Below are 25,802 nucleotides of genomic sequence, written 5' to 3'. Positions count from 1 at the left end.
GATTTTCCAGAAGTCTCTACACTTTGGATCACCATCTAGCACATGGCACTGTTTCCCTGAAAGCCAGGACCCACAGATCTAGGAATCAAGGAATAAAAAAGAATATGGCCCCACTCACCATTACCCACTAAGCAAAATTTATGCTGAAACAGAAGTCTGGGTTTCAAAGGGAAGTACTCTTGTCAGGAGATAGCAAACACCCACCCAACAGAAAGCTAAGGCTCTCCCAGCCACTTTGGGCTCCTGATGAGCTTCTGTCAACAGGCTAAGTAAGATACGTCTGGGGAGGTGACTAATTCAGTCTACCAGGAACAAACTGAGTCACTTCAGAGTCCAGGGGATCTCTCAGAACATCTCTTGGCACTGCCATAGAAACTATAACCCATTCCAAGCGATGTAAATGGCCCACTCCCACACTGCAGGAATGAAGGCATGGTTTACCCCTCCAGTGAAAGAACCAAGACCGTGAAGTGTTTGCTGGATGTAGAGGAAACACAGAATGGATGGTAGAGATGTCAGTTATAAATACCAGCTATGATCATGTGACAAGCTACAGAAATGAAGACTGCAATTTCCAAGGATGATTCTGTCCTGTTCTGTTAAGAATGTGCTAAACAGGTGTGTCTTACTTCCACAATCTCTTTATCATGTGAGAACATTAAGACAGTATCAGTGGTAAAGAATCTATACCTACATATTTAGCGTTCACACACTAAGAGACTAAGAATTCTTCAAGGTAGCATGCCTATTCTAGGGAAAACACTGCATTTGCAGCCGTACCTGTATAGTTGTATCATGTTAGGGAGAATTATTTTATGTTGTGGTGACTTGGAAATTAAGCATGACATAAGGAAAGGTGATTGTGTGTAAAACTGACAAAGAGTGGACATGTAATGGTTGATCTTAGTCATCAACCTGACTGGATCTGGAACCAACTAAAAGGCACGCCTCTGAGCGCACCTGTGAAGAATTTCCTGTCAGGTTCTCTGAAATCTGAAGACAACTGTAAATGTGTACAGTACCTGCCAGCAGCTGCCCAGCCCAAAGGAGGGCAAAGAAAGCAAGAAAGCAGCTCTGTCCTGCCTGCCTGCACTCTCCCCGGTGAGAGCATCTGCTGCTGCTACTGCTATTAAGCTGTATCATTAGCTGATTCACAGTCTCGGGGCTTTGGTCTTCCAGCCTAGACTGACTTGGCTGTTCTCTATGCATCCTCAAGGCCCTCAACACCAGACTGGGACTGCAGATGCACTCACCTACTAGGTTATCAGCCTTTCCAGTATGAGACAGCCATACTGTCCAATCCATATTGTGCAAGCCTTCTAACAACCATCTTTCTATTATACACTTACTTATTATCAGCACTGTAACTCTGGTGAACCCTAGCACGTATTCCATAAAGTCAGCCATATTCATAAGTAATAATAATCAAGACTTCATTATTTGGCTGGATATGATGGCTCATGTTTGTAATCCCAACCCAGGATGTTATCACAGGACGCCCTTAGGAGCTACACAGTGAGTTCATAGCAGCCTAAGCTACAAACATGTCGAAAGGGAGAGGGGCTGGAGAGACGTCTGCACCGACTGCTCTTCCAGAGGGCCCAGATTTGAGTCCCCAGCACCCATAAGTAACTACAGCTCTAGTTCCAGATCTGACACTGTCTTCTGGCCTCCTCAGGCACCAGGCACAACGTGGTACAAAGACATACATGTAAGCAAAACACCCATACACACAAAAAAGTTTTATCTGGACATAATTCCATTACTATATATGTTATGTCACTAGAAAATTTTCCTTTTCCAAAGCCCCATAAAGTGTACACCATGAGCTGGAAGCTTATGGCAGCAACAACCAGCTGCTGTCTGATATTCCATATTCTGTTGGAAGACCATCTTCCTTCCAACAGAGGCACAAATACTTCTTAACTCTGCTTGCAACTGAGAACTCCAAGCGAACACACTGGCCATTTCAGATCACTATAAAAGAACATCAAAGCTATAGAGAGCGGACGTAGGTCACTAGAGCATCATGGAAAGATGGCACTAGCTCCGAACTGTCTATGTACACACTTCTCCATAACTCTGTACGGCACGGCAGCTTTACTAAGCATACTCCTAACTGGGATTAGCAGAGGCTTAAAATACAAGGAACACAATGAATAACTACTTGAAAGTCACCAGAAAGAGTATGGCTCCCATTTAATACCTGCAGGAAGCAGATAGATACCTGAAAACAGTGCCCTAATTCACAGTAGCCAGCATGAACATGACAGCATTTGATTCACAACTGAATGAGGTCAGCAAATCGGTCTTTTGAATGTGTGAAGCACGGAGAATAGTACTCACAGATTCACAAGGAATTAGAGAGCCAAGCAGGATCTCTAGAGCAGCCTCAGGCACAAGCCCCAGCACCAATGCACTACATTAATAACATGGTGATTAAGATTGCTACTATTAACACCTGACAGTGACTTCTGCAGTGAGAGCATGCACATTAATAATGAATTGCTACAAACGCATGACCTCTTTTCTCCATGCTGACAATCTTTTACTCCGAGATTGCACTGTGATCTATCATCACATAAGGAAAGAAGAAGGAAGGTAGTAAATGCATCACAGCAAATGCTACATGTTTTAAGGCTTCAACTTAAATATCCTTACCCTGAAGATCCAATGCTCTTACAAACACCAAGAAGAGGTCTTTTCTCAGCAAAGTTATCACACTTTTGAGCACCTGTTAGAAAGCATAAAACAAATGTATGTTGAGAAACTCTTGAATTTTTCCCATTACTTCAAAATATTTACAATAGAGGATGGGGTGAATGAGTGGCAGATCACTTGTCTGCAATGTATAGAACAATGTGCACATGTGTATATCTATACATGTTTGTGTACATATGTATATACACAATAGAAATGTATTCAGTATAACATTCAATCTACACATTTAATGGTACAAACTAAAAAATATTTTAAGTATTAATGATAGTGACAGACATCTTATTAAAGACGTTTTCTTTAACTGGAACCTGTTTCAATCTTACCAACATCCTCTGTGAGATAAAAAAAACCATATGCTACAGTGATGGCGAGGTCCTTAAGACTAGCATGTACCGGCACACACCTTTGACTCCAGAACACAGGAGGCAGAGGCAGGTAGGTCTCAGAGTTTGAGGCCAGCCTGGTCTACAGAATGAGTTCCAGGACAGCCAGAACTACACAGAGAAACCTTGACTCAGAAAAGAAAAAAAGAAAATTATGTCCACCAAATAAACTCTACATAAAAATCACATAAGAAATTAGACCAGCCCTTGCTAGTTGTTAGGGTATATAAATGCTCAAGAAATCAGACTAACCCCTAATACCTTCACATTACCAATTCTGCCAGTTTAGCACATACAGAATAAGATTTGACTAACCTCTATACCTAATCACTAAAACAAACAAAACCAACAACAAAATTAACTTGTTTTGTTTTGCCTTGAAGATAGCAACTTTCTCTGTACCTATAGCCTATCCTACCACACCTAGTTTCTAATTTTCTTCTTTTTTATTCGTAGTTTTATTTTTATGTATCTGGGTCTTTTGCCTGCCTGCATATCTGTGCACTCAGAGCCTGCACTATTCAAGAGAGCAGAACAGGGTGTCTGCTCCCCTGGAACGGGGTTAGAGATGATTAGCTGTAAGCCTCCATGTGGATTCTAGGCCACGAACATGAATCCCTTGGAAATGCAGCCAGTACTCTTAATTAACCACTGATCCATTTTCCAGCCCAAATTTTCTTTCTTTCTTTTTTTTCTCCTTCTCTCTTTGATAAGGTCTTGAATAGCCAAGGTTGGCTTTTAATTTACCATGAAGCCAAAACTACCTTTAAACCTTTGCTCCTCCTGCCTCTACTTCCCTTGGGTGCTCAAAATTAAGTTCCCTTATAAAAACTATTTACACAAGACTGACATTAAAATAATTAATGATTCATATATCCCCATTCAAGTCAGTAATAATGGCACTTGTGCTTGCCTTGAATGCAGAAGCCTGAGATTGATTCCCAGAGCCCATGTTAAAAACAGCAGCATGTGGGGCTGGACTGACGGCTCAGAGTTATGTTCTTATTGGCCTCGGTTCTCAGCATCCACATGGCAGTTCACAACCTTCTGCACCTCCCATTTCTGAGGATGAGAATTCCCACACTAGCCTTCTCAGACACCAGGCATACATGTGATTCACACGCATATAATTAAAAACAAATGACATGAAAAGAAGTTCAACCACACAAGAGAAATTCCTGTAATCGATGGTATATATACGTAGGAGAATGCATGTGCTGCCGATTTTAATGTAAATCACCTAGAGAACAGAAGTCTGTGAGGACAGTCAGACTATCCTTTTCATATTTCCTGAAAAAAGGGAAGCCCGCATGGCAGACTTTCCCTCCCTTTCTTGGGAGAAAGAATGAAAGATGAGCAAACCTGAGTGAGTGCAGTTAGGCCAATCCTTGGCCCCACAAATGCCAACCTCACGGGGACTGTCAGTCTAGCCACTTCTTTTACTCTCTACTTTCCTGGGGAGATGCCAACACACAAACAAAACTCTGTCACACATCATGTGCAAGTTTCCTTACCATGCCTGTCTCTCACACCATCCTATCCACAGGCACAAACTATGGGAGGTCAGGAGGTCAGAAGAGAACCCTTTTACTCCCCCACACTACAGCTGCTATATTTTAAGGTGTTGGTATATATGTATGCATGTATGTATGCATGTATGTATGTATATATATATATATATATATACACACGCACATGTGTGCGTATGTATGCATGTGTGTGTATGTATGTATGTATGTATGTATGTATGTATGTATGTATGTATGTATTTTGGACACAAGGTCTTTCACTGTATTAGCTAGGGCTGGCCTAGAATTTGCTTTGTAGACCAGCCTGGCAGGACTTGATCTCAAAGAAATCTGCCTGCCTCTATCTCCTGAGTGCCACTGACCTGGTCAAGATTCTTTAGATCAAAAATAAGTAACTAAAACTAATACCTTACCTAGAGTGATGTCATAGAAGAGGACTAGAGAACAATGCAGACAGACGGATCATCACCTGGTCCATCTTGTACACGATCCCTAATACTCAGAGTAACAGTTAGTTTACTGGGCAAGCCCGACACCCTGAGTCACATCCAAGAACCCACAAAGAAGAAAGAACGAGTTCCCAATAGTCGTCCTCTAACTTCCATATGTACTTCCACAGGGAAATGCTCCCTCCCTCCTTCCCCTTCCTCTCTCTCTCATACACATAAACACACACTCTCTGTCATACACACAATCAGGCAAACAATATACAAAATAAATCTCTTACATACTTTCCACTTAAAATGTAATTATAATCCTATGAAAGGTTATTTATCAAACATAAGATTCAATTTTGATAACTTTATCAAAATTTAATGAATAAAATTATAAATTCAAAAATCATTGAATCTACAAATATTGCCCCCGCAATTTTATCCTACATGTGCACTCAGGGGTGAGAGATAACTTACGTGCATGCTTACTTATTCCAGCAATATTTAAAATAGTGAAGGGAGAAAGAGAAAAACGTGTGGGAAATGTCCATGCCCCACGCTATAATCAAGCCATGCTGAACGTAAGCACTGACAGGCGGCAGCTACAATGGGGAAGGGGGACCACACAACAGTGGGAAGACACAAACCCACTTCCCAAGGCACATAAAAGCCATAATCACCATTGACAGGAGAGGCAAAAGAAATTAGAAGACAAGTAGAAAGAAACTTTTCAATGAGGAAATAGTTTCTGCCTTCTGGTTTTCAGCCTATGTGATACATAAATTTATTGTAAAATGTCTGTGTTCACTTTAAACAAGAAGCCAAACACCAGGAGACAAGCTAGTGTTTGTTTTAAATAGGAACACAAGCTGGGCGGTGAAAACATGCACTTAATGTTATTCTCTCTAAAAATTCTAGGAAAGCAATTAATAAAGTTTTAAAATATGTAATAACCCCAACAAATTTTACAAAGAGATGAGTACTGGTGAATTTAGCAGCCCTAAGTAAAAGCTGGAGGCCCCAGTGGTGGAAAAACACTGGAAGATTAAAGGGACTTTATATACTGGATTATAAAAAGCACAGTGAGTGATTATACCAGGTACACTTGGGACTGGATGTGAAAGAACCCATCCAATTAAAATAAAAAGGACTGGCTTGTCACCGGCTACTTGAGAAACTCTCAGATGGCAAAAACTTTACTTCCAGACAACTTAACTCACCCTCCCCATTTCCAACTGACTGAAAGGCAGCTCTCTAGAGAGCTGAGCCAGCAGCCCCAGGTGAGCGAGGATTAAATGACAGCATTAATGCTTCATATCGAACCGCCTTTCCCATGCCTGGGACTCCTCCATCTCTGAGTTTCCCAAACACTAGTGTCAGATCATTATCATCCAAGTCTCCTCTGGGGAGCAGAACAGCCCCAGGACGAAGGACAGAAAAGCACTGTCCACCAGAAAACTGCAGGAAACAAACTGCACGGTGGTGATGAAGGTGAGGCTGGCAGTCAGCTGTGAGTTTGGCACAGACAGCCAAGGATCTACGGTAGTTTCAAAAAGTGTCTCCACAGGGAGAATTATAATGTCACCTTTACTGATTTCCAGGAAATGGGCAGATCATGACAACAAGAAAAACTGTGAAATGGATGCTGAAGCCTTGAGGGAGCTCTGGGAGGATGGGCTGGAGCTCTGGGAGCCAGCAGTGCCTGCCCAGAAGATTCAAGGCCCCAGGTTCTATTCCTAGTACTGAATAAGCCAGGCTTGGTAGCTCATGCCTGTGTCCTAGCACTGTGGAGGTAGAGGCAGGAGGATTGAATCACGGTCATCCTTAGCCACAAAATAAAAACAGAAAAAGAGAGGAATGGAGGGAGGATGCGGGGAAGAGAGGGTAGAGGAGAGTGGGGAGAAGGGGGGAGAAGAAATTTCTGAGAAATTCCAAACGTAGATGTTATTTTCAAACTTGAAAAATGCACCAGAGATAAACTGAAGAAAACTTTCCAGAATACTATAAACTATGCACAAGAAATCTTCAAAGTCTGATTTCAAAGATTCAACCTGGAAGAGGAGCCAAAAAGAAAAAGCAAAACCCAGGTGTACTGAGCACCTCTCCGCCCGCCTCAGCACAGGGAAGGCCAGCAATGAAAGGTCTGACTCTGTGTCCAAGGCAAGGAAGGAACAAACGAAAAGGATATTTGTCCAAGATCAAAACATTACACAGTACTCTAGAATTACATGTTTTTTGTTATTACATAAAAATTTTTAAATAAAATAACATGTCTGCTCAAGCATATTTTACAATGGATTATTTCTGCTTCTGCTACAAATCGGATTTAACAATTAATAATCTGACTTTTAAATCCATGCATGAGTTAAAATTTAACTGATCCAAAGCCTACACTATTTCTATGCAAAATTAATTACAATTGAAGTCCATCTACACAAAGCCAATCCTTCACTCCTTCAATACCCGGTCTACTTCCCGGTCTTTCCGGTTTGCACTAGTTCTGTACAGACCAGTCTGTCATTTCAAAGGAGGAAACATCAAGTTGAAAAGTGCGGCACGCATGGCTGGCTGCTGATTCCTCCTCTCAAGATGCAACTGAAGAGCTCCCCTGCTTCCCACTGGCCACAGCGGGGCAAGTTTAACCACAACGCTCCCTAAGATGCTCTTCCTGGACAGTCAGAAGCCAAATCTGTAGGACTCAGAAGAGAATCCTACCTCGGGCACAGTGCCCACCAGGTGCCTGCTACCAAAGTCAATGGGAGCTGAAGTAACTGACCACAAGAGACAAGGATCCCCGAAATGTCTAAATACATCTGAGGCAAAACCCTGTACAAACTGGAGAAAGAAAAAAGAACTGTCATTTCAGAGTTTGAAAATGTTAGTAAATTTTAATCTTCATTTAATTATTTTCTGGATGGCCTGAATAAATACAATTCTTAAAGTACACACTCATAAACAGTGTGGTGTTCACTTGGCGTTTGTTGTCATTGTCATGGTTGTCATTGTCATGGTCGTCGTTGTTGTTGCTGTTGTTGTTGTAGTTGTCGTTGTTGTTGTCGTTGTTGTTGTCGTTGTTGTTGTCGTTGTCGTTGTTGTTGTTGCTGTTGTTGTTGCTGTTGTTGTTGTCGTTGTCGTTGTTGTTGTTGTTGTTGTTGTTGTCGTTGTTGTCGTCGTTGTTGTTGTTGTATGGGTATAAATAGCAGCCTGCACTCTTCCTGAGGCCTAATGGAGTCATCGCCCTCCGGGAATGTAATCCTCCAAATTGGAGCGGATTAACTTCTTATACAGAACTGTGTGTGTGTGTGTGTGTGTGTGTGTGTGTGTGTGTGTGTACAATAGAGAGAATGACGTGGCACACACCTGCCCCACAGCACTTGACAGAATGCACGATGATTGAAATGAAATGCGGCTCACTAAATCCATCAAATACAAGAACTACGGCAATCCTGTTGCAAAGTCCTTTTGTTAAACTCCTTTTATTCTAAATCCTTTTAATTCTGTTCTATAACACTAAAACATTTATAAAAAGCTTAAAATCCTAATAAATCACACAATTAAAGTAATGAAAATGGGCCTGCACACCAAGTCACCAACTCCTCCACCACTCAACAAAATTCAAAACAGTTTGCTTGTCAGAAAACGTTAACTAATATCCCCCATCACAAACACCACTGTAAACTCATTTAAACCAAAGAGCTTAAGCTCATAAATCAGCCTTGAGATTTCAAGACATCAACTAGAAACAGCTTCTACCTTAGTCCAAAAGCAGATCCAGAGGCAAATAAAACCCCAACTGGTGATGAAATATTACGCCTCTCCCTTTTGATGTCGAAGATGATGTCCTGCATATAAAGACTTTACACAACAGTATGTCCTCGCTAATAAATTTTTACTGTGAAAATCTTTTCCAGAAGGATTTCTTTGAACAACTAAATTCATTTAAACCATTCAGCTAAACCATCCTTAAAACCTCCTGCCTCCTCTCTTAAAGGCCAGGTCTCATATTGCCCAGGCTGTCTTCAACCTCACTCCATAGCTAGCAGACAGTGATGTGGACACGAATCCTCTTGCCCTCACCTCCCGCACACTAAAGGTACTTTTATTTTTTAGCTGAAATCATTTTCTTTGTAACAGACATCACCAAGAGGTCCCTGAGGTTCTTTACTTACAGATTCCCTCAATGGGAGCACTTCAGATACAGACAAAATGTGCAACTTCAGATGACTCTACTGCCAAAAATTTTTGTGTCAGTTTGGAGGCTCTCAGGCTTTTACATGGTACAATTTCTATTTTCTTACCAGATTTTCCATAAATAATCTCCAGCATAAACAGGACAGTCTTCTTATGTTTTTTTCTTATCTAAACAGGAAGGTGTTGAGGGAGCAACTTTTTTATAACAGAGAAGAGAGGGATGAAACATGAAGGACCCTGTGGCTTCAGAGATCTGGACAAGGAACAAGAGCGACTTAAAACTATCCAACCTAAATATGATCACAAAAACCACCTTGGCATTTGCCCTCAATATTCAAAATACATACATAAATCTTGGCCTCCCAGTGAACTCACTGTACTAAAGCACACACAGACTCCTTCTAAGTCTAAGGGCTGAAATGAGGGTCTCATGTGAGGCTGTTCATGTTCCCCTCAGTCCCTAAGCATCACTCTGGCCCAAGACAGCATATGTTTGAGCACTTAGCATGTGACGTGTCCTTTAACCAATCGAGGTGCCCTGTATTTCACACTGACAACCAAGCCTTCCTTCACAGACTAGACTTTTTAAGTTCAAAGCCACCAAATCTTTCCACTGCTATGTGGAGGACTTAGCTGATAATGAGAGACGGTTACACAGTTTCTCACATGGGTGCACAACTAAACAGCACATCTGACCCCGAAAGCAGCCCAATTCTGACCTCTGACTACCAAGGAAAACAACTATGGAACTATGAGCCAAGTCATGGACAAAGGCTAATCACTCAATTCCTTACTGCTCTTGTACAAGGGGGTGACCACCAATTTATCACAGAGGTTCACCATGACTGTTGAAAGGGGACACATGCCAAGGGTCGGGGGAGGGACTGTGTGATGCCAGCCCTGTTCCTGCTCTGACCAGCGCCATGATCCTTTGATGCCTATGTCCACGACCCACTCTGGGCCACACTGGGCTTTCCCAGGCTCTCCTGCTTCACAGCACAGCCCTTTCTAATCTCTGCTCAGTGCTCTCACTCATGGCCTAAACATCTTGACCAAAACATCCCTGAATAAGAAAGGCCTTCCTGTCCCCCATCTTTCACCACATTCAATCTTTAAACCCCAATTTATTTCTTCATGGCACCTGTACCTCCTACTACACACATTACATTATTGATCTACTTCTCTGTGTAGCACTCCCATGTCACAACAGCTATAGTCACTCCTAAAGAACATGTTCAAGCCCATCCCTAAAAGTAATGGTATTATACCATTCAATGGAAAAATACTGGATGATACAAAGGAACAATGTCTAGGGTTTAAAGCCGCCCCTAATATAGGGAGAACAGTTCCCTCTGATATGAAAGAACTCAGAAAACAAAAGAAAGCAAGCACTGGAGATGAGGTGGGTGGGAAAAGCTCCTGGCTGTTGTGAATTCTGTCCTCTCGGAGATATGGAATACAAAGGGCACAGCTGCTGTGGTGGTTTGACCAGGCCTAATCTAGGGAGTGGCAATATAGGTGCGGCCTTGGAAGTGTGTCGCTGTGGGGGTGGGCTTTGAGACCCTCCTCCTAGCTGTCTGGAAGACAGTAGTCTTCTCCTGTTTGACTTCAGAACAAGATGTCTAACTCTCAGCTCCTCCTGCACCATGCCTGCCTGGATGCTCCCACCTTCCTGATGATGAACTGAACCTCTGAACCTGTAAGCCAACCCCAATTAAATGTTGTCCTTCTAAGAGGTGCCTTGGTCATGGTGTCTCTTCACAGCAATAGGAACCCTAACTAAGACACGTGTCAAAATTTAGACTGAAGCCAGGCATGGTGGCTTACAAGGGCCATGATAGAAAGAGCTCTTGTTCCCTCCTCAAAACAAGCTTGAAGCTATGACACACAAAGCTTTGCACTTGCAGGCTACAAAGGACAGTTAAAGTTAGCAAGTAAGAAACGTGGCCAGCAGTTGGGGGACAACAACAGCAGGTGGATGTATTACCACAGAGCTGAGCACACGGCGAGCACAGATGTGCCAGAGCGAAGGCAGCCAGAAGCCCTGACGAAAGAAACGGGCATAGGCAGACTATGAAGTGGACAGAGCATCAGTCACAAAACATGACCAAAGTCACATGTAGGTAAAGGGGAAATATGATTTAACATGCTGTGTACAGTACACTATTAAAAGCACCATACTACGAGAAAATACGTGCAGAAAACACAGCAGACATAGGACCAGAGGTCAAAACACAAAGGAACTGGAGCCTGGGAATTATTGTTTAGTTGGCTGGTTTGGTGTTTTGTTTGTTTTTGGTTTTATCTGGGTTTTGGAAGTAAATTTGCTGGAGACTACATACACAGTCTTGCACATACTAACCACACTTTTTACCATAAGGCTAAGCCCCGAGAATCACCAACCAAAAAAAAAAAAAAAAAAACTATTTTAAAATGGGCAAAAGACCTGGAAAGTCCACACATTTGACCCAGCACTGAGGAGACAGAGGGAGAGGGGACTATAGGTCCTCTCAAGGCTACATAGCAAGGCTTCATGCCGTTGTGAAACTGCCTATTACAGCTGTAAGCGCTCAGCCCAGCTCCTGCAGAGGCCAACACTGACAGCAGCAGGTAGGCGGACATGCAGCAACAACATTCATTACTGTACAACTAAAAAGATGGTGTCGCCACTATGGAAGGCAGTGTGACAGTCCCTTCAAAACTGAATACGCACTACCATACAATGACCTCAGCTTCCTAATACTTAGGTAGAAGTTATGAATGCCTACAGTGGTCTTACTTACTTCTAACAGACATACTGAGCTAAACGTGGATGAAACCAGCATGCCCTCCTGTAAGTGAATGGATAAACCACCCTTGGTTGTGATGAAATATTATTCAGAACTGAGAGGAAAGGAATGAGCTGCCAAATAAGAAGCAGTTAACTACATTTCATTCGATGAAAGAAGCCGAGGAGAAAGCATGAATACGGAATGAGTCTGTCACATGACATTCAGAGAAAGGCAAGACTAAGAACTTGTAAACAGTTAAAAGAAAAAAAAAAAGAAAAGAAAAATTAGTCAAGTACTTCGATTTTATTTAGGATTTTGCATTGACTTAAGTGTGTTTACTGAAAATGTACCCCACCCATGTGAGAAAGGGGCCCCAACAATGGGGATCTGCATATGTATCTTCCTAATCCCAAATGCTCTCGTGGCTGGGACAGGAAAATCACAAGTTCAAGACTTGCTAGAGTACAGACCCAGCTCAATTCTGAACTGGGCAACGGCACATAAAGTTCAAAGGTTTAGCACTTACCTAGACTCACAAGGCCCGAAAGAGCTAACATTATTGCAGAAAGAAACAATACTGGCAAATTAACAAGATTTGTAATATAGTTTGCCAATATCTAATAAAACCAAGCATATACTTATATGTCCCAGCAGTCCCACTTCTAAATAAAGACCCATGAGACCCAGGGTGGGGACAACAGCCAAGACAACCTAGAAACTCACTAACCAGTCAGCCTAAAAGAACATACAGCTCCTGCTTCAGTGAGAAGCCCTATCTCAAAGGATTTTCTCTGGCCAAAATGCATACACTCAGCGTGCACACCAGCAGGCCAATGTGCAAGCGCTCCAAGGACATACATGTTAAAACAGTTCTTAAATGGCACAACACAAATGACTCTCAAAAGCATGATACAAAATTTAGATGAGCGTGAGAATGGAAGCCTGCAATCTTACAACTTGAACAGCTGAGGCTAGAGGGTCAAAGAGCAAAGGGAAAGAAAAGGAGACAGCATAGGAGGAAGAGAAGAGAGGAAAGGAAGAGAAATGACTCAACCACTGGAACTCATATCAGAACTAGAGTCCTGAAGCCAGCGCACAGCACTACCAAACGAAAACAAGCAGAGACCCACTCAATGACCAAATAATGGCCAAATAACAGACTGTGTGGTTATACCAGTCTACCAACTGATAAATATTTAGATAATCTCCACATTCATATAATGCTGCTCTGAAACTCATGTATACATTCTTGAATCGGCATATATTTGCATTCTTATATGGACATTATATTTCATTTCTTGGTTGTATACCTAGGGACAGAATTCATGGGTTCGTGCGGTAACTCTATATATAAAACACTTTAAGCAACTTCAAACTAGTTTTCAACATAACTCCACTAATGATACATTCCCAAGGACCATGATTGAAGGTTCCAATTTTTCCACATCCTTCCCACATGTGTTTTATTCTGCTGTGTGCTGTAACTGTCCCAGGGCACTCTGGGCTGACAGTGGGGCTTTCTGCAGTCATGACAGGCCTGCGAGTTGAATGTGGCCCCAGTGACATAGCTGTCTACTTGTCTGCTCATCAAACAATGTTCCTCGAATTCATTAACTTTGAGGTAAGTAAGTTTTATTTCAATAAAGGTAAATTTTATTTATTTTAAACAAGCTATTACTTAGCAAATGTTGAGTTTTATGTTTCATGCCTAGGAATATGTCACAATGACCAAATACAGATTTTAGGGACAATGAAAAGTCCATGAACCAAGGCCCAGTCTCAGTGAGAGCATTTAACCTGTGACAGTCATCTGTCTATTTGGGTCGCTATCATCAAATCCTCGGTAATTAGCAGTCACTCATTACACCTGTTTTCCTAAACCTGGACTGAGACAGCCAATGTATACTGTGAGTTCATTTCAAGCCACAAAAAGAGCAGTCAAACATTTATTCTAAACACTTATTAAAAACAAACAAAATTCACTGATGTATTTGTGACATTTAAATGCAGTAATGAAAGACAATGGCTTCTCCGTGTATTTCTCCCCGTGTCTGTTATATCCACATCTCCCTAGAACAGAGACACTGAAGGTATTTTACATCTTCATAGTGAACAATAAATACAGACTAAGCTACTTTTTTTTCCTTTTCTTTTTATCGGAGCTGGGGACCGAACCCAGGGCCTTGCACTTGCTAGGCAAGCACTCTACCACTGAGCTAAATCCCCAACCCCGCTACTTTTTTAAAAAGACAGAGTTCTCTATACATGGAGGCCCAGTTGGCCTGTAACTTGCTATGTAGACCAGGTTGGACTCCAATTCAGAGGTCCACTAGGGTCAGTCTACCTAGTGCTAAGATTAAAGATCTGGCCTCAAAGTAAAATCACACTAACAAGTATATAGTATTTAGAGCCTAGAAACATCTAGATTAGATAATATATATATATATATATTCATATATATATATTTATATTTCCTGGCACTAAAAACAAACTAATGAGGATATTGACACTGAGGTAAACTGAGGCCTGTGGGGAACAGGCACATGCAGCCTTCAACGTTACCAACAAAGCAGCACTGGGCACTAGCATTCACACAGGTCACTGAGTTAGAATCCTCATCTAAATCCCTCCTTGGAAAGGGCGTCTACACAGTGTTTACACAGGTTTTACCTTATATCAAAGCACATACCACGCCACCCAAAACCAGAAATGCTGTCCTCTGAACAGGATCAGGACGAACAGAGCCTTCTAAAGCATAAGCTTGAAAAACAGATCGTCCTAAATGACCCCAACCAGCGTGGCTTCCATGCTAAAGATGAGGTGTTAGAAACACACACACATCACCAGTAGACGCAAAGAAGAAATTAGAGCAGAAAACGTCAGGGAAGCCCCAAATCTCAGAGTTCAGCCATTTAAAATGTCAATAAGCCTGTTCCTCTTCTTTGTAATACACTGCTGATAACTGGGAGAAAATGTCAGTTAGCCTACGTTTAGAGGGAGAGGGAGAGGGAGAGGAAGAGGGGGAGGGGGAGGGGGAGAGAGAGAGAGAGACAGAGACAGAGAGAGAGAGAGACAGAGAGAGAGTGTGTGTGTGTGTTTGCATGCAGTCATGTGTTTAACCACATTTGTTTAACCACAGCCATCAAAAGGTTACATCAAAAATATCACACCAACATTTTTGAGAATCTAGTCATAAATTCTGACTTCATACAGCTGAACAAATCAAATGATTCTCCTTTGAACATGACAAAAACCAGATTTAACTTGTAACTAATACAGCTGTATATGGGAGTTTGTGAAATCAGAAAACTACAGTAAGAAAAAAGTTAAAAACAATGAGTTGTATAAAAGATGAAATGTAACAATTTTTTTTTTTTGGTTCTTTTTTTTTTCGGAGCTGGAGACCGAACCCAGGGCCTTGTGCTTCCTAGGTAAGCGCTCTACCACTGAGCTAAATCCCCAGCCCCCGAAATGTAACAATTTTTAGAAACAATGGGGCTAAACACATAAATGAGTTTTACATATGCATAAATATATAAGGGGGAAATCCAGCCATCCATATGCTAAGCTGTTAGGTACACGTGCTCAGTATCTGGGGAATGAGAGAGGCAAGAAAGGAGAAAGGAAAAGGAAAGAGTATAATTTTCCCTGAAACATAGAATTACATGAACCTTCAATGCCAGGAGTTGAATTTTCATAACCTTTAGTTGTTAGTCTGATGTGACAGTAATTTACACATGCTCTGCTCAGACTCTGAACACCTATCTCCTCCTGTTCTCTTCCCCAGAAATAACTCACTATGCTGCTGTGAACAGTTTTGATTTTTGTTTTGTGCATGCGTGTGCGTGTGTGTGTGTGTGTGTGTGTGTGTGTGCGCGCGCGTGTTGTCTATAGAGTTCTTGCAGAGCCCAGAAGAGGGCACTGGACCCCTAGAGCTTGAACTATTGGCATTTGTGATTTACTCCTAAATACTGGAACCCTGCAAGAACAGCTCAATATCTCAACCCCTGAGCCATCGCTCCAGCACCATCACTTTCTCACTTTCCTTCCTCCCTTCCTCCCTTCCTCCCTTCCTTCTTTCCTTCCAACAGTAATAGTAAGCTAGCTACCAAAAGGGATCCTGGGAACTAAGGTCCTCTGCAAGGTCAGCAAATGCTGTCAAACACTAGGCCATCTCTCCAGCCCTCGGATGTTTGTTTTCTGAGATAAGGTCTCAAGTAGTCTAAGGCTGTCTCATATTCAGCAAACAGCCACTACAGAACCTCCATAATGGTTAATATCAATTGTCCCTGACAGGATCTAGAATCACCCAGCAAATGGTCCTGTGCGTATGCTAGTGAAGGGCTGCCTAGGTTAGCTTGAAGTACATCCAACAAGGAACATGGCGAGTAGGTTAACAGAGGGAGGAAGACCTACTGAGTGCAGTTGGCAATGTCCTGTCTGCTGGGGTCCCAGCCAGCACAGAAAGGGAAAGCTAGCTGAGCACTGCCCAGTGCTCTGCCTCTTGCCAGTGCAGTGCTGTCTCCTGCAAGCTCCCCCTTCATTTCTGTGATTTATAACCTTCTTTTCTTGAAATTTCTCCTTTCTGATATTTTACTAAGCAGCAAGGAAAGTCACTATTAGAAATAATGCCTTTGGGACCGGAGAAATGGCTCAGTGGTTAAGAGCACTGACTGCTCTTCCAGAGGTCCTGAGTTGAAATCCCAGCAACCACATGGTGGCTCACAACCATCTGTAATGGGATCTGATGCCCTCTTCTGGTGTGTGTGAAGACACCTACAGTGTGCTCGAATAAATAAAATAAATAAATCTTTTTTTAAAAAAAAAAGAAATAATGCCTTCGGGGCTAGAGCGATGGCTCAGTGGTTAAGAGCACTGACTGCTGTGTCTGAAGACAGCTATAGTGTACTCATAGACATAAAATATTCACGACTCAATTGATTGATTATACAAGTGAGTTTCCAGAACTAAACTCACTACCTAGATTAATACAAAACCTTGACTTACTTGAAATCACGTTCCAAGACAAATTTTCACAACAGATCAGCATCAGGCTTCTTATTATTATTTACCTTTATGTGAACCTTAAAGGACCTTTTTAATAATTTTAAATTAGCATATAAGACCTTAAATCATTGAAGTTTTTTTGGTTTGTTTGCTTTTTAGGTGTCTCTGTGTAGCCCTAGCTGTCCTGGGACTCACTCTGTAGACCAAGCATTCCCAGTGCTGAGATTAAAGGTGAGCACACGACCGCCCAGCCTCACTAAAACACTTTTCAAAGACTGTGTTTTAGCAGTTTCCCCCTTATTTCTCACCTACTTCGAATTTTTATTGATATAAAAATGTCAACTGATTGGTTGTTGCTTTTTACATTTCTTTGACAGATGATGGCATACAACTTTCTTTCTATGTAACTGAAGATCTACACTTCCTGAATGCTGGGATTACAAGTGTGTAAACCATACCTGGTTTTGCAGGACCCAGGGCCCCACACATGCTGGACAAGCTCACCACCAACAGAACTACACCACAGTCTTGCTCTTTGTGACTTTTAAACTGAAAAACTTCCAAAGATTTAGATTCATTAAGAATGTACTGCGGGGCTGGATAAATGGCTCAGGTAAGAGCACTCACTGGCTGCTTGTCCAGAGGACCCAGGTTTAATCCCAGTACCAACAAGTCAGCTCAAAACTGTTTCTAACTCCAGTACCAAGGGATTCAACCCTTTCATATAGACATACATAAAGGCAAAACAGCAATGCACATAAAACAAATTATTAAAAACTATTAGTTTAAAAAATGTGGGCTTTCGGTCCCCAGCCCCCCCACCCCAAAAAAAAAATGTGGGCTGGAGAGATGTCTCAGTGGTTAAGAGCACTGACAGATCTTACAGAAGTCCTGAGTTTAATTCCCAGCAACTACACTGTAGCTCACAACCATCTGTAATGGGATCTGATGCTCTGTTCTGGTGTGTCTGAAGACAGCTACAGTGTACTTATATATAATAAATTTTTAAATAAATAAATAATGTACTGATAGCTAGGCAGTAGTGATGCACCTCTTTAACCCCAGCACTCCAGAGGTAGGGGCAGGTGGATCTCTGAGTTCAAGGCCAACCTGGTCTACAGAGTAAGTTCCAGGACAGCCAGGGTTACACAGAGAAATCCTGTCTTGAAACAACAGAGAGAGAGAGAGAGAGAGAGAGAGAGAGAGAGAGAGAGAGAGAGAGAGAGAGAGAGAGAGAGAGAGAGAGAAGAAAAGAGAGAACAAAGCAGATCACTGGAGACAGGTGAAATGCTCATGGCTAAAAGCGCTTGCTGCTCCTTCCAAGGATGGCTCCGAGCACCCGCACTGGTCAGAGCTCACACTCCGGAAAACCTGACAACATTCCTGGCATGTATAGATACACACATGCTTACCACAGACACATGAGCAATAAGTCATTCAAAGATAGTGTCCAAGAAGCAGAAAAACAAGCTGTAGCAGCACAAAGAGGTGCCCACCTACTCTACCATTACACCACAACAGTGCTGATCATATCCATCACACCCTACAGCACCACAGAGCTGTTAACTGTTATACCCTTATACCACCAGCGCTGATCTCCTCCGAGACAAAGCCACATTCAACTTGTTCAGTTTTTTGTTTTTAACCAGAGGGCAGATTTTTCCAAAGAAATTAGCCCTTAACTTCCAAGAGTATACCATATAAAAATATTCAACAAATATTCATTAAGACTTCATAACAAGCACTCTAACGAGGCACTCAGTATAGCCGGCTGGCGAAATGACTCAATCAGCAAAGCATTTGCCACACAAAACAACCAGAGAACCTGGAACCTGTGGAAAAAGAGAACCAACTTCTACCTCCACATCCATGCTATGGCACATACATCACATACGAGCACACATATACACACGATATGCTGTTTTTAAAAAAAATCAAAAGTCCACAAGTGAGCACTGAAGAGCAGCAAGCACAGTGAGAACACACACCTCACAGAGAGCGGGAGGGTTGGTGGAACATGAGTGTCCTAAAAGGAGGAAAGTCACCAGGTATAATGACTATACATGTAATTTCAGCACATGTGAGGTTGAGCCAAGAAGAGGCAGCCTGGGCTACACAGATGAAACTCTGATCAGCATCCTGAATTCAATCCCAAAACACAGAAAGTACAGACTTTTCCACACATGCTAGGGCACACATACTCACACATTAAACACACACACACACACTCACACTCTCTCTCTCTCTCACACACACACACACACACACACACACACACACACACTAACTGGGCACGGCTGAACACACCTTTCATGCTATCATTCAGGAGGCAGCCAAATCTCTGAGTTAGAGGACAGTCTGGTCTATACATCAAGTTGTAGGGCAGCCAGAGCTACAAAGTTAGAACTTGTAACAAAAACCAAAAGGATGCAGACTAGCTGACTGGATTTTAAAAGTCCATGACAGCAGAAAAGGGGTCAGGGATTTAATTTAGTGGGAAAGTGCTTGCCTAAAAAGCACGAAGCCCTGAGTTTCAGTCCTTAGCCCTGGAAGATAAGAAAATAAAATTAAGAATATCAATTACAGAAACAGAGAGCAAACAAACCTTGGTGGGACTACAAGTCCAGCATGGGCAATTTGGTGAGCCTCTGTCTCAAAATACAAATGGGATGGGAGAACTGGGCATATAGCTCAGCAGACCAGTGCTTGCCTAAAATGCTTGAGACCCTGAATTTAATCCCTACTACATACATACAATTTCAAATTATAGAACAAATAAAACTTAGGTGGCAAAAACATGTGCAACATTTGAAGGCGGTTCCCATAGCTACAGGCTCCACATCACTACACTGAAGGTGTCTCTAACACTACAAAGCGCACGGACACAGGGAACAAGGTCCACATTCCTGACATAGTACACAGGATACATAAAAGGAAAAAGATGTCAAAATGGCTTCAGACTCTTCCATATAACTCAAAATCAATGCCTACAAAACTCTGAAGTTACGCGATGATAGCCAAGCACTTACTGCCAAGCATTCGTTCATGGAGAATAAAGACATTTCACTTGATGGGTGCGAGCTCTCCCTAACTCGTGTTTTCAGGAAGCTACGGAAGAACCACCTCAAAATGTAGGAGTGGAGCATGACGGCACAACCCCAGGGAGGACTGTTACTTTTTAATACAAATTTTATGAGTTCTGTCCCATGTACTACATTTAATAAAAACAAATATTAAAACTTAACCAAAGACATTAACATGACATATAAAGAATTTTTGTCAGAACATTTATCCTGTAAAGTTGTACTTTAAATCTAAAGAGTCTATTAGTGAAAGAAACAATTTATTGACTAACAAAGCAATTTAAAGCTATTTTAAGACAAGTAAAAGTCGAGAAATGTTGACTAGTAACTTAATAAACAAAAGAACTTTATAACTAAAATGAAAAAGGCAGAAATCTGCTTCTGCTAATTACACACGAGGGAAAGAATACTCCTATTCTTACAGTCCTTGTGGACAACCCTAAGTACTTCAAAACAGAGAAGCAAGGTCTGTTAGAACCTTCTGTGTCAAAACACTGCACAAAAATATAAATGCAACACGAGAAAAAAATAACAAGAAAGTCCAGGGCAAGCAGGGATGAGTGCGAGTTAGGGAGAGAGAGGGACAGAGGGAGAGGGGAAGGAAGATGGGGTGGGGGCTGTACAGATAAAGGCTGTGAGGGGCACACAGCTGAACTGCAAGGGGCTGTCCTTCCCGATTAATTAAAGAAAACCTAATTACATTATCCCTAAAATTACTTATGTACAATCAAGCTTTAAGTTTTAGTAAGCATCACTCTCACCAATTTAGAGAATTAACAACTACATGACGTCTTAATGAGAAACTAAATTTCTGGGTAATCGTTCAGATGATAACAGAATTAAGATATTTTAGATGTTTATTTTAGAGAAACTTTAAAGTGCCCCATGTGATTAATTATTTGCTACACATGTGAAATGTATTTTAATGAACATGGAGAAACAGAAAAAAAGTACTTTCTTCTGATCTTATACTATGAAAGACTCAGAAAATTAAATATGAACATACATTTGGACCTTTCTACATAAATATAGCACATGTAATATTCAGTAGTACTTGCAGGAAACATGAAGGGGGAATAGGTTTAAAGAACACTGTATGCACAAAGATGTGAAAAAGTTTCATTCTTTTCTATAATGACTATATACTAATATAAAATGTTAAAGAAGCAGTTGCCCTAAAAGCAAGAGTTTCAAGGTAAAAAGCCCACAACACCCTTCTGCCACAGCGGAGTCTCGGCCCAGAGCAGTGACAATGCTGAAAGCCAAGCTCTCTGAGCCAGCAAGTCCAACCGAGAAGGGAAAGGCGTGCGAGGGGAGACCTGGGGAATACCCACAGAAGGAAGGGTGCCAGCAGCAGAACAAAGGCGGCCCAGAAGGATGCCCAGAAAGCCAAGAAAGAAGACAGCTTGGAGAAATAGCTAGCAAAGGCACAGGCCAAATTGAGATCAAAGCGGATGGAGATAAATCAAAACCACAACAGAAAGTGAATAGCCATATTGAAATGGTTAAGATTACCTATTTCCACTGCAACTGAGAGCACTAAGGGTTTGTCTTGGGGGAGGAGGGAGGCAGAATGGACCTTTGCAGCAAAGCAGACCTGGGTTATCACTCTTGCTGTCTGTAATCCAAAAGCAACAAAAGAGAAACCGTGTGACTTGCTTTTCTTAAGGGTTACACTCACCCAACTGTGGAGCAGGCAAGATTCTAGCTGCTCGGACTGGACCATGTCGAACAGAGAAGAGCTCCTGGGCTTCCCCGCTGATCTGCATAAGAGAAAGCAAAAAACGTCTCAGTATATTAAACTGTGGGTCACAATGCTATTAGGCAAAAACAACATCTAAATTTTGTTGTGATTAGCCAGAAACACACACACACACACACACACACACACACACACACACAAAACTATAGGATTTTAGGCTGGTCATTCATATCAAATACATCACTATCTTAAATTATTTTTCAGAAAAGCATCAGAATTCATTCTTGGTATGAACTTAAAAAGTGTGTTCTATAAGTCTGTAATTTCTCTCCGTTAACCCATGAGGAGTCTGCAGTTCCTACCTCACTCTACATGTTAGGGCCAGGGAGCTATGAGTCTGTTCTACAATATCCAAGATGCCAATACAGTCAATTATCTCTCCAGAACTCTTACTTTGTGTGAGAAAATCATTCAAATCTAACCGTTACATTCTTACATTCTTTTGCAATTACAAAACAAGACTATTTATTAAATGAACAAACACAAATACACACACACACACACACACACACACACATAAAAAAAAAAAACCCACACAGGACCTCCCTGACTACAATATTCTGTAAATAAGAGAAAAATAAAGTTGTAAGTCGCTTTGGAAGTCACCTCTTTTAATATAAACAAAGATCAAGCACTGTAACATTGCCCATTCCCTTGGTAAGGTCAGAGTCAATACTTGGACATAAAGACCACAGCATTCTGTTTCTGTTTCACCAAAAGGCAAAGGAGGTATGTTGTTAGTATGCATCGCGTTTAAAAAATGCCTTTCAACTGCTGGTTGATCTGACAAGCAGATTGAAATAGAATTTGCTAATAACAACTTTCTAGACTGACTTTGGGAGGTGTTAATATGGTCTCCAGCACACTGCAGTAACTACCCAATTTTTGATGGGAAAATATACAGTACCATAAAAACTGTACAAATTATAAAACTGGCCCTACAGACTCAGGAAATCTAATAGACATAAGAGGTAGCTCATAGACGATACACACTGCTGATGTTTTAATAGGCTTTCCTCAACAAGTGGCTTAGAATTCTAAGAATCTATCCATTGTAAAGGCTGGCCAAACTTCCACAGTAAACTTATGTTCAGAGGAGACTTTTACATAGAGAAAGATCTCACATCTTCAGCCTCTCTCTTATGTACCTTTAGAGTTGAGCTGTAAGGGTTTTCCTTTCCTGTAAATATTCCCAGGAGGAGACCTCAAACGGATACTGCTACAACAGCCCCACCTCCCCAAAGGCTCTAAGAAGTCAGCAGAGCAGGCCTAGGCTCCCGGGCTCCACAAGTCTTCATGGCTTTCATTTCAAATAACGAAACCCATGAGCAAAACACACTGTGGCTATCAAGAGATAGGAAAATTGTCTAAGAAAAAACTGGAAAAATTATTTTGTGAAAATTTCCATCCAATGCAATATTCATCCATTTTTCTGAAACGTCTTTGGTTTCTAGACACACCTATGTGAATGGGCTAAGAAATGGTATTGTCTACTTCTATTAAAGATGTGTTAAGTTCTGAGTCCCCACCTCTTGAAAATAAGCAGAAAAGGGTAAAGCAGAGAATGTAGAGCAAGCAATTACATCTTGAAATTATAGTAACTACTCAATAAAAAATAATTAAGTCTACTTTCTATTAATTTTAATAATTAGAAAATTAATTAAAAAGTAAGGTAAAACTTAAAGCTGTATAATAACAGAGTAGTGAAAAATTTATAAACATAACATATTACAATGTGAGCACAAAATCTCCTGTTCTATACTATTATTTCCATGTGCTGGAACTGGCATTGAGTTTATGGCTCTATGTATATTTTAACAAAATTCTAATGTTAAAAAATATAATCTTATTTCCCTGAGCCCCTGTACTCCAATATACTCTTGTTTTAAAATCTCTCTTGACATAATTAAAAGTTTGTCCTCACTGAATTTAATACACTAGAGCAGAAAACATAGAAAAAGAACACAGGAAGCTTTACACAAAACAACTTTCAAAATGAAGCAAACTCCTTATTGTAACCTGAACACATCTTCCCAGTACAGCAGCAGGTGAGAACAAGAACCATTCACTCTGGAGCCACGCACTGAGCTGGAGAGCTAGAATCCTTAGGGATAGCAAGGGAAGAGGGTGGAGAAGGCACCGTGTCACATACAGAGAGCTGAGAACATCCTAGACACCTGGTTCTAGCCTCTGAAATCAGAAGTGTAATTCTAACTGCGGAATCGAAGTCACAAGTATCCTCCAAATGATCCATGAAAATCCCACATGAGGACAACACCGAGCGCAGACAGCACCACAAGGCTTATCCAGACACAGAGCTTTCTGCATGTCAGAAAGGACACAGAGAGGGATGGTTCCCAGCTGCCACTCACACTTTCATCCAGCATGTTTATGAGTAACTTTGCTTTCAAATAAATACCAAAACAATTTTAACTCAGTCAAAACTACTTTTGGGTTTCCCTGAAAAAAAAATCTTGGAAAACGGCAAAGAAACTCAATGACGAGGACCGTGAAGCCTGAAAAGTGAGGTGCAAGTTGAGTTCTAAACTGAGCAGTAAGGACAGGACCACCAGAGAGTGGACCCAGAACTCTAGGCTAGAGAGGAGGGCACAGAGAAGACTGCTCCCTCCCGGAGCTCCTCCTGGTCTCCGCCTTTGTTCCTGCTGGCATTTTAATTTCTGATGACAGACTTTTGTCGTTTAGGGCATAAACCGGACGTGCCAGTTTGAAGGCACAATAAGGAGAACAAAGAATGATTTGTTCACACTGTAGGGAAAAAAATCTTTTCCAACCATAGAAAATAGCTTTCGCATGGTGAAAATATGCAAATTACATACCAAACTGGAAGGGGGTAGGGAAATTCAAGTTTAGAATCTCACAACTCAATATAAGGAAAAGAAAATTACAGCGATTCACACACAGAATGATCTGGAAGAAAGCTGAGAAACGTTCAGCCTGCTCTGAAATCCTGGTGTGCCACCCAACAACAGTGCTCACAAGGCTGCAAGACATACTCAGTGCCCTGCCCGGCAGAGAGAAAACTACAGATTCCAAAAGACTTTTTTCACAAACCTTACTGACAGACAGCTTTCTGTTTAAAACGTACGTGTCATTAGTTACACACATCCAGGTTAATGAACGCCCACAAAGCATCTATGCTACTGACATGCACCTCAAGAAAAGATTAGGCTGGGAGCAAAAGCTACCAAAGGCAGAGGCAGGAGGATCTTACAACAACTTGGAGGCCAAGCTTGCCTACACAAGAAGTTTCACACCAGCTCGGGCTCAAAAGTGACATTCCCTCTCTACAAAAATAAACAAACAACAACAAAAGTTACCTCAAGGCTTGCCAGATCTCTCCCTCCCCAGTCATAAACAAACCTTAACTTCTAAGGCTGGGCACAATAGAGCTGGGGTCTGCACTTGTCGACCCTCTCCACATTACTATGGTTGGAAGTTGTTCATGTCAATGCATGTGATTACAGCTTTTCTTTCTCTGGTGCTATAAGACTCCCATTGGATGAAAACATTGATTTTACATAGCCCACCACTGACAGGCCTCTAATGCATTTCTAGTTTGAGCCTAGCAGAACTCCGGCTTCTTGGCCACTGCAGTAACACAAGAGAAATCAGGCATAAAGCTGCACACCGATAACCCAGCACTTCAAATGCTCTCTAAACCTTTGAAATTACAATCCCAAGGCCAGCCTTGGCTGTGGAGCTAAACCTTGTCTCAGAAAAAGAAAACCAAACAAACAAGAAACAGAAACCAGCTGCAGCTGGCCGATCAGCATTACTACAGTCTGACTCAGAAGACTGAGGCCCAGGTCTGTGTTTCCTCTGCTTGCTAGGTTATAGAGGGTGACGTCAAAAGTCAGCAAGGCAACTTAGTGAGAACCTATCTCAAAAACGAAATTTTTA

The 25,802-nt window shown here is 41.6% G+C and overlaps 2 protein-coding genes across 16 annotated transcripts in view; one reads left to right on the top strand and one right to left on the bottom strand.

Moving 5' to 3' along the window:
* Nucleotides 1–25,802, top strand: part of LOC134480843 (large ribosomal subunit protein eL21-like) — a 1,068,210-nt gene that overhangs the window by 898,076 nt on the left and 144,332 nt on the right. The gene's annotated exons all lie outside the window — the stretch shown is intronic.
* Bcas3 (BCAS3, microtubule associated cell migration factor) overlaps nucleotides 1–25,802 on the bottom strand; it is a 459,409-nt gene that overhangs the window by 392,190 nt on the left and 41,417 nt on the right. For all 15 annotated transcript variants that reach the window (XR_010055214.1, XR_010055215.1, XM_039086499.2 and 12 more), the window contains 2 exons: nucleotides 21,801–21,882; nucleotides 2,662–2,734 (listed from right to left, as the gene is read on the bottom strand). Coding sequence is in view for 13 of the 15 variants with exons in the window: in XM_039086499.2 (XP_038942427.1) it covers nucleotides 2,662–2,734; nucleotides 21,801–21,882 (155 nt within the window). In the remaining 2 variants the exon portion in view is untranslated. The remainder of the gene's footprint in view (nucleotides 1–2,661; nucleotides 2,735–21,800; nucleotides 21,883–25,802) is intronic.

This window comes from Rattus norvegicus, chromosome 10 (genome assembly GCF_036323735.1).
Source record: "Rattus norvegicus strain BN/NHsdMcwi chromosome 10, GRCr8, whole genome shotgun sequence".
NCBI lineage: Eukaryota > Metazoa > Chordata > Mammalia > Rodentia > Muridae > Rattus > Rattus norvegicus.
Note: the sequence above shows the minus strand (reverse complement) of the source record. Positions and strands in the feature narration are given on the sequence as shown.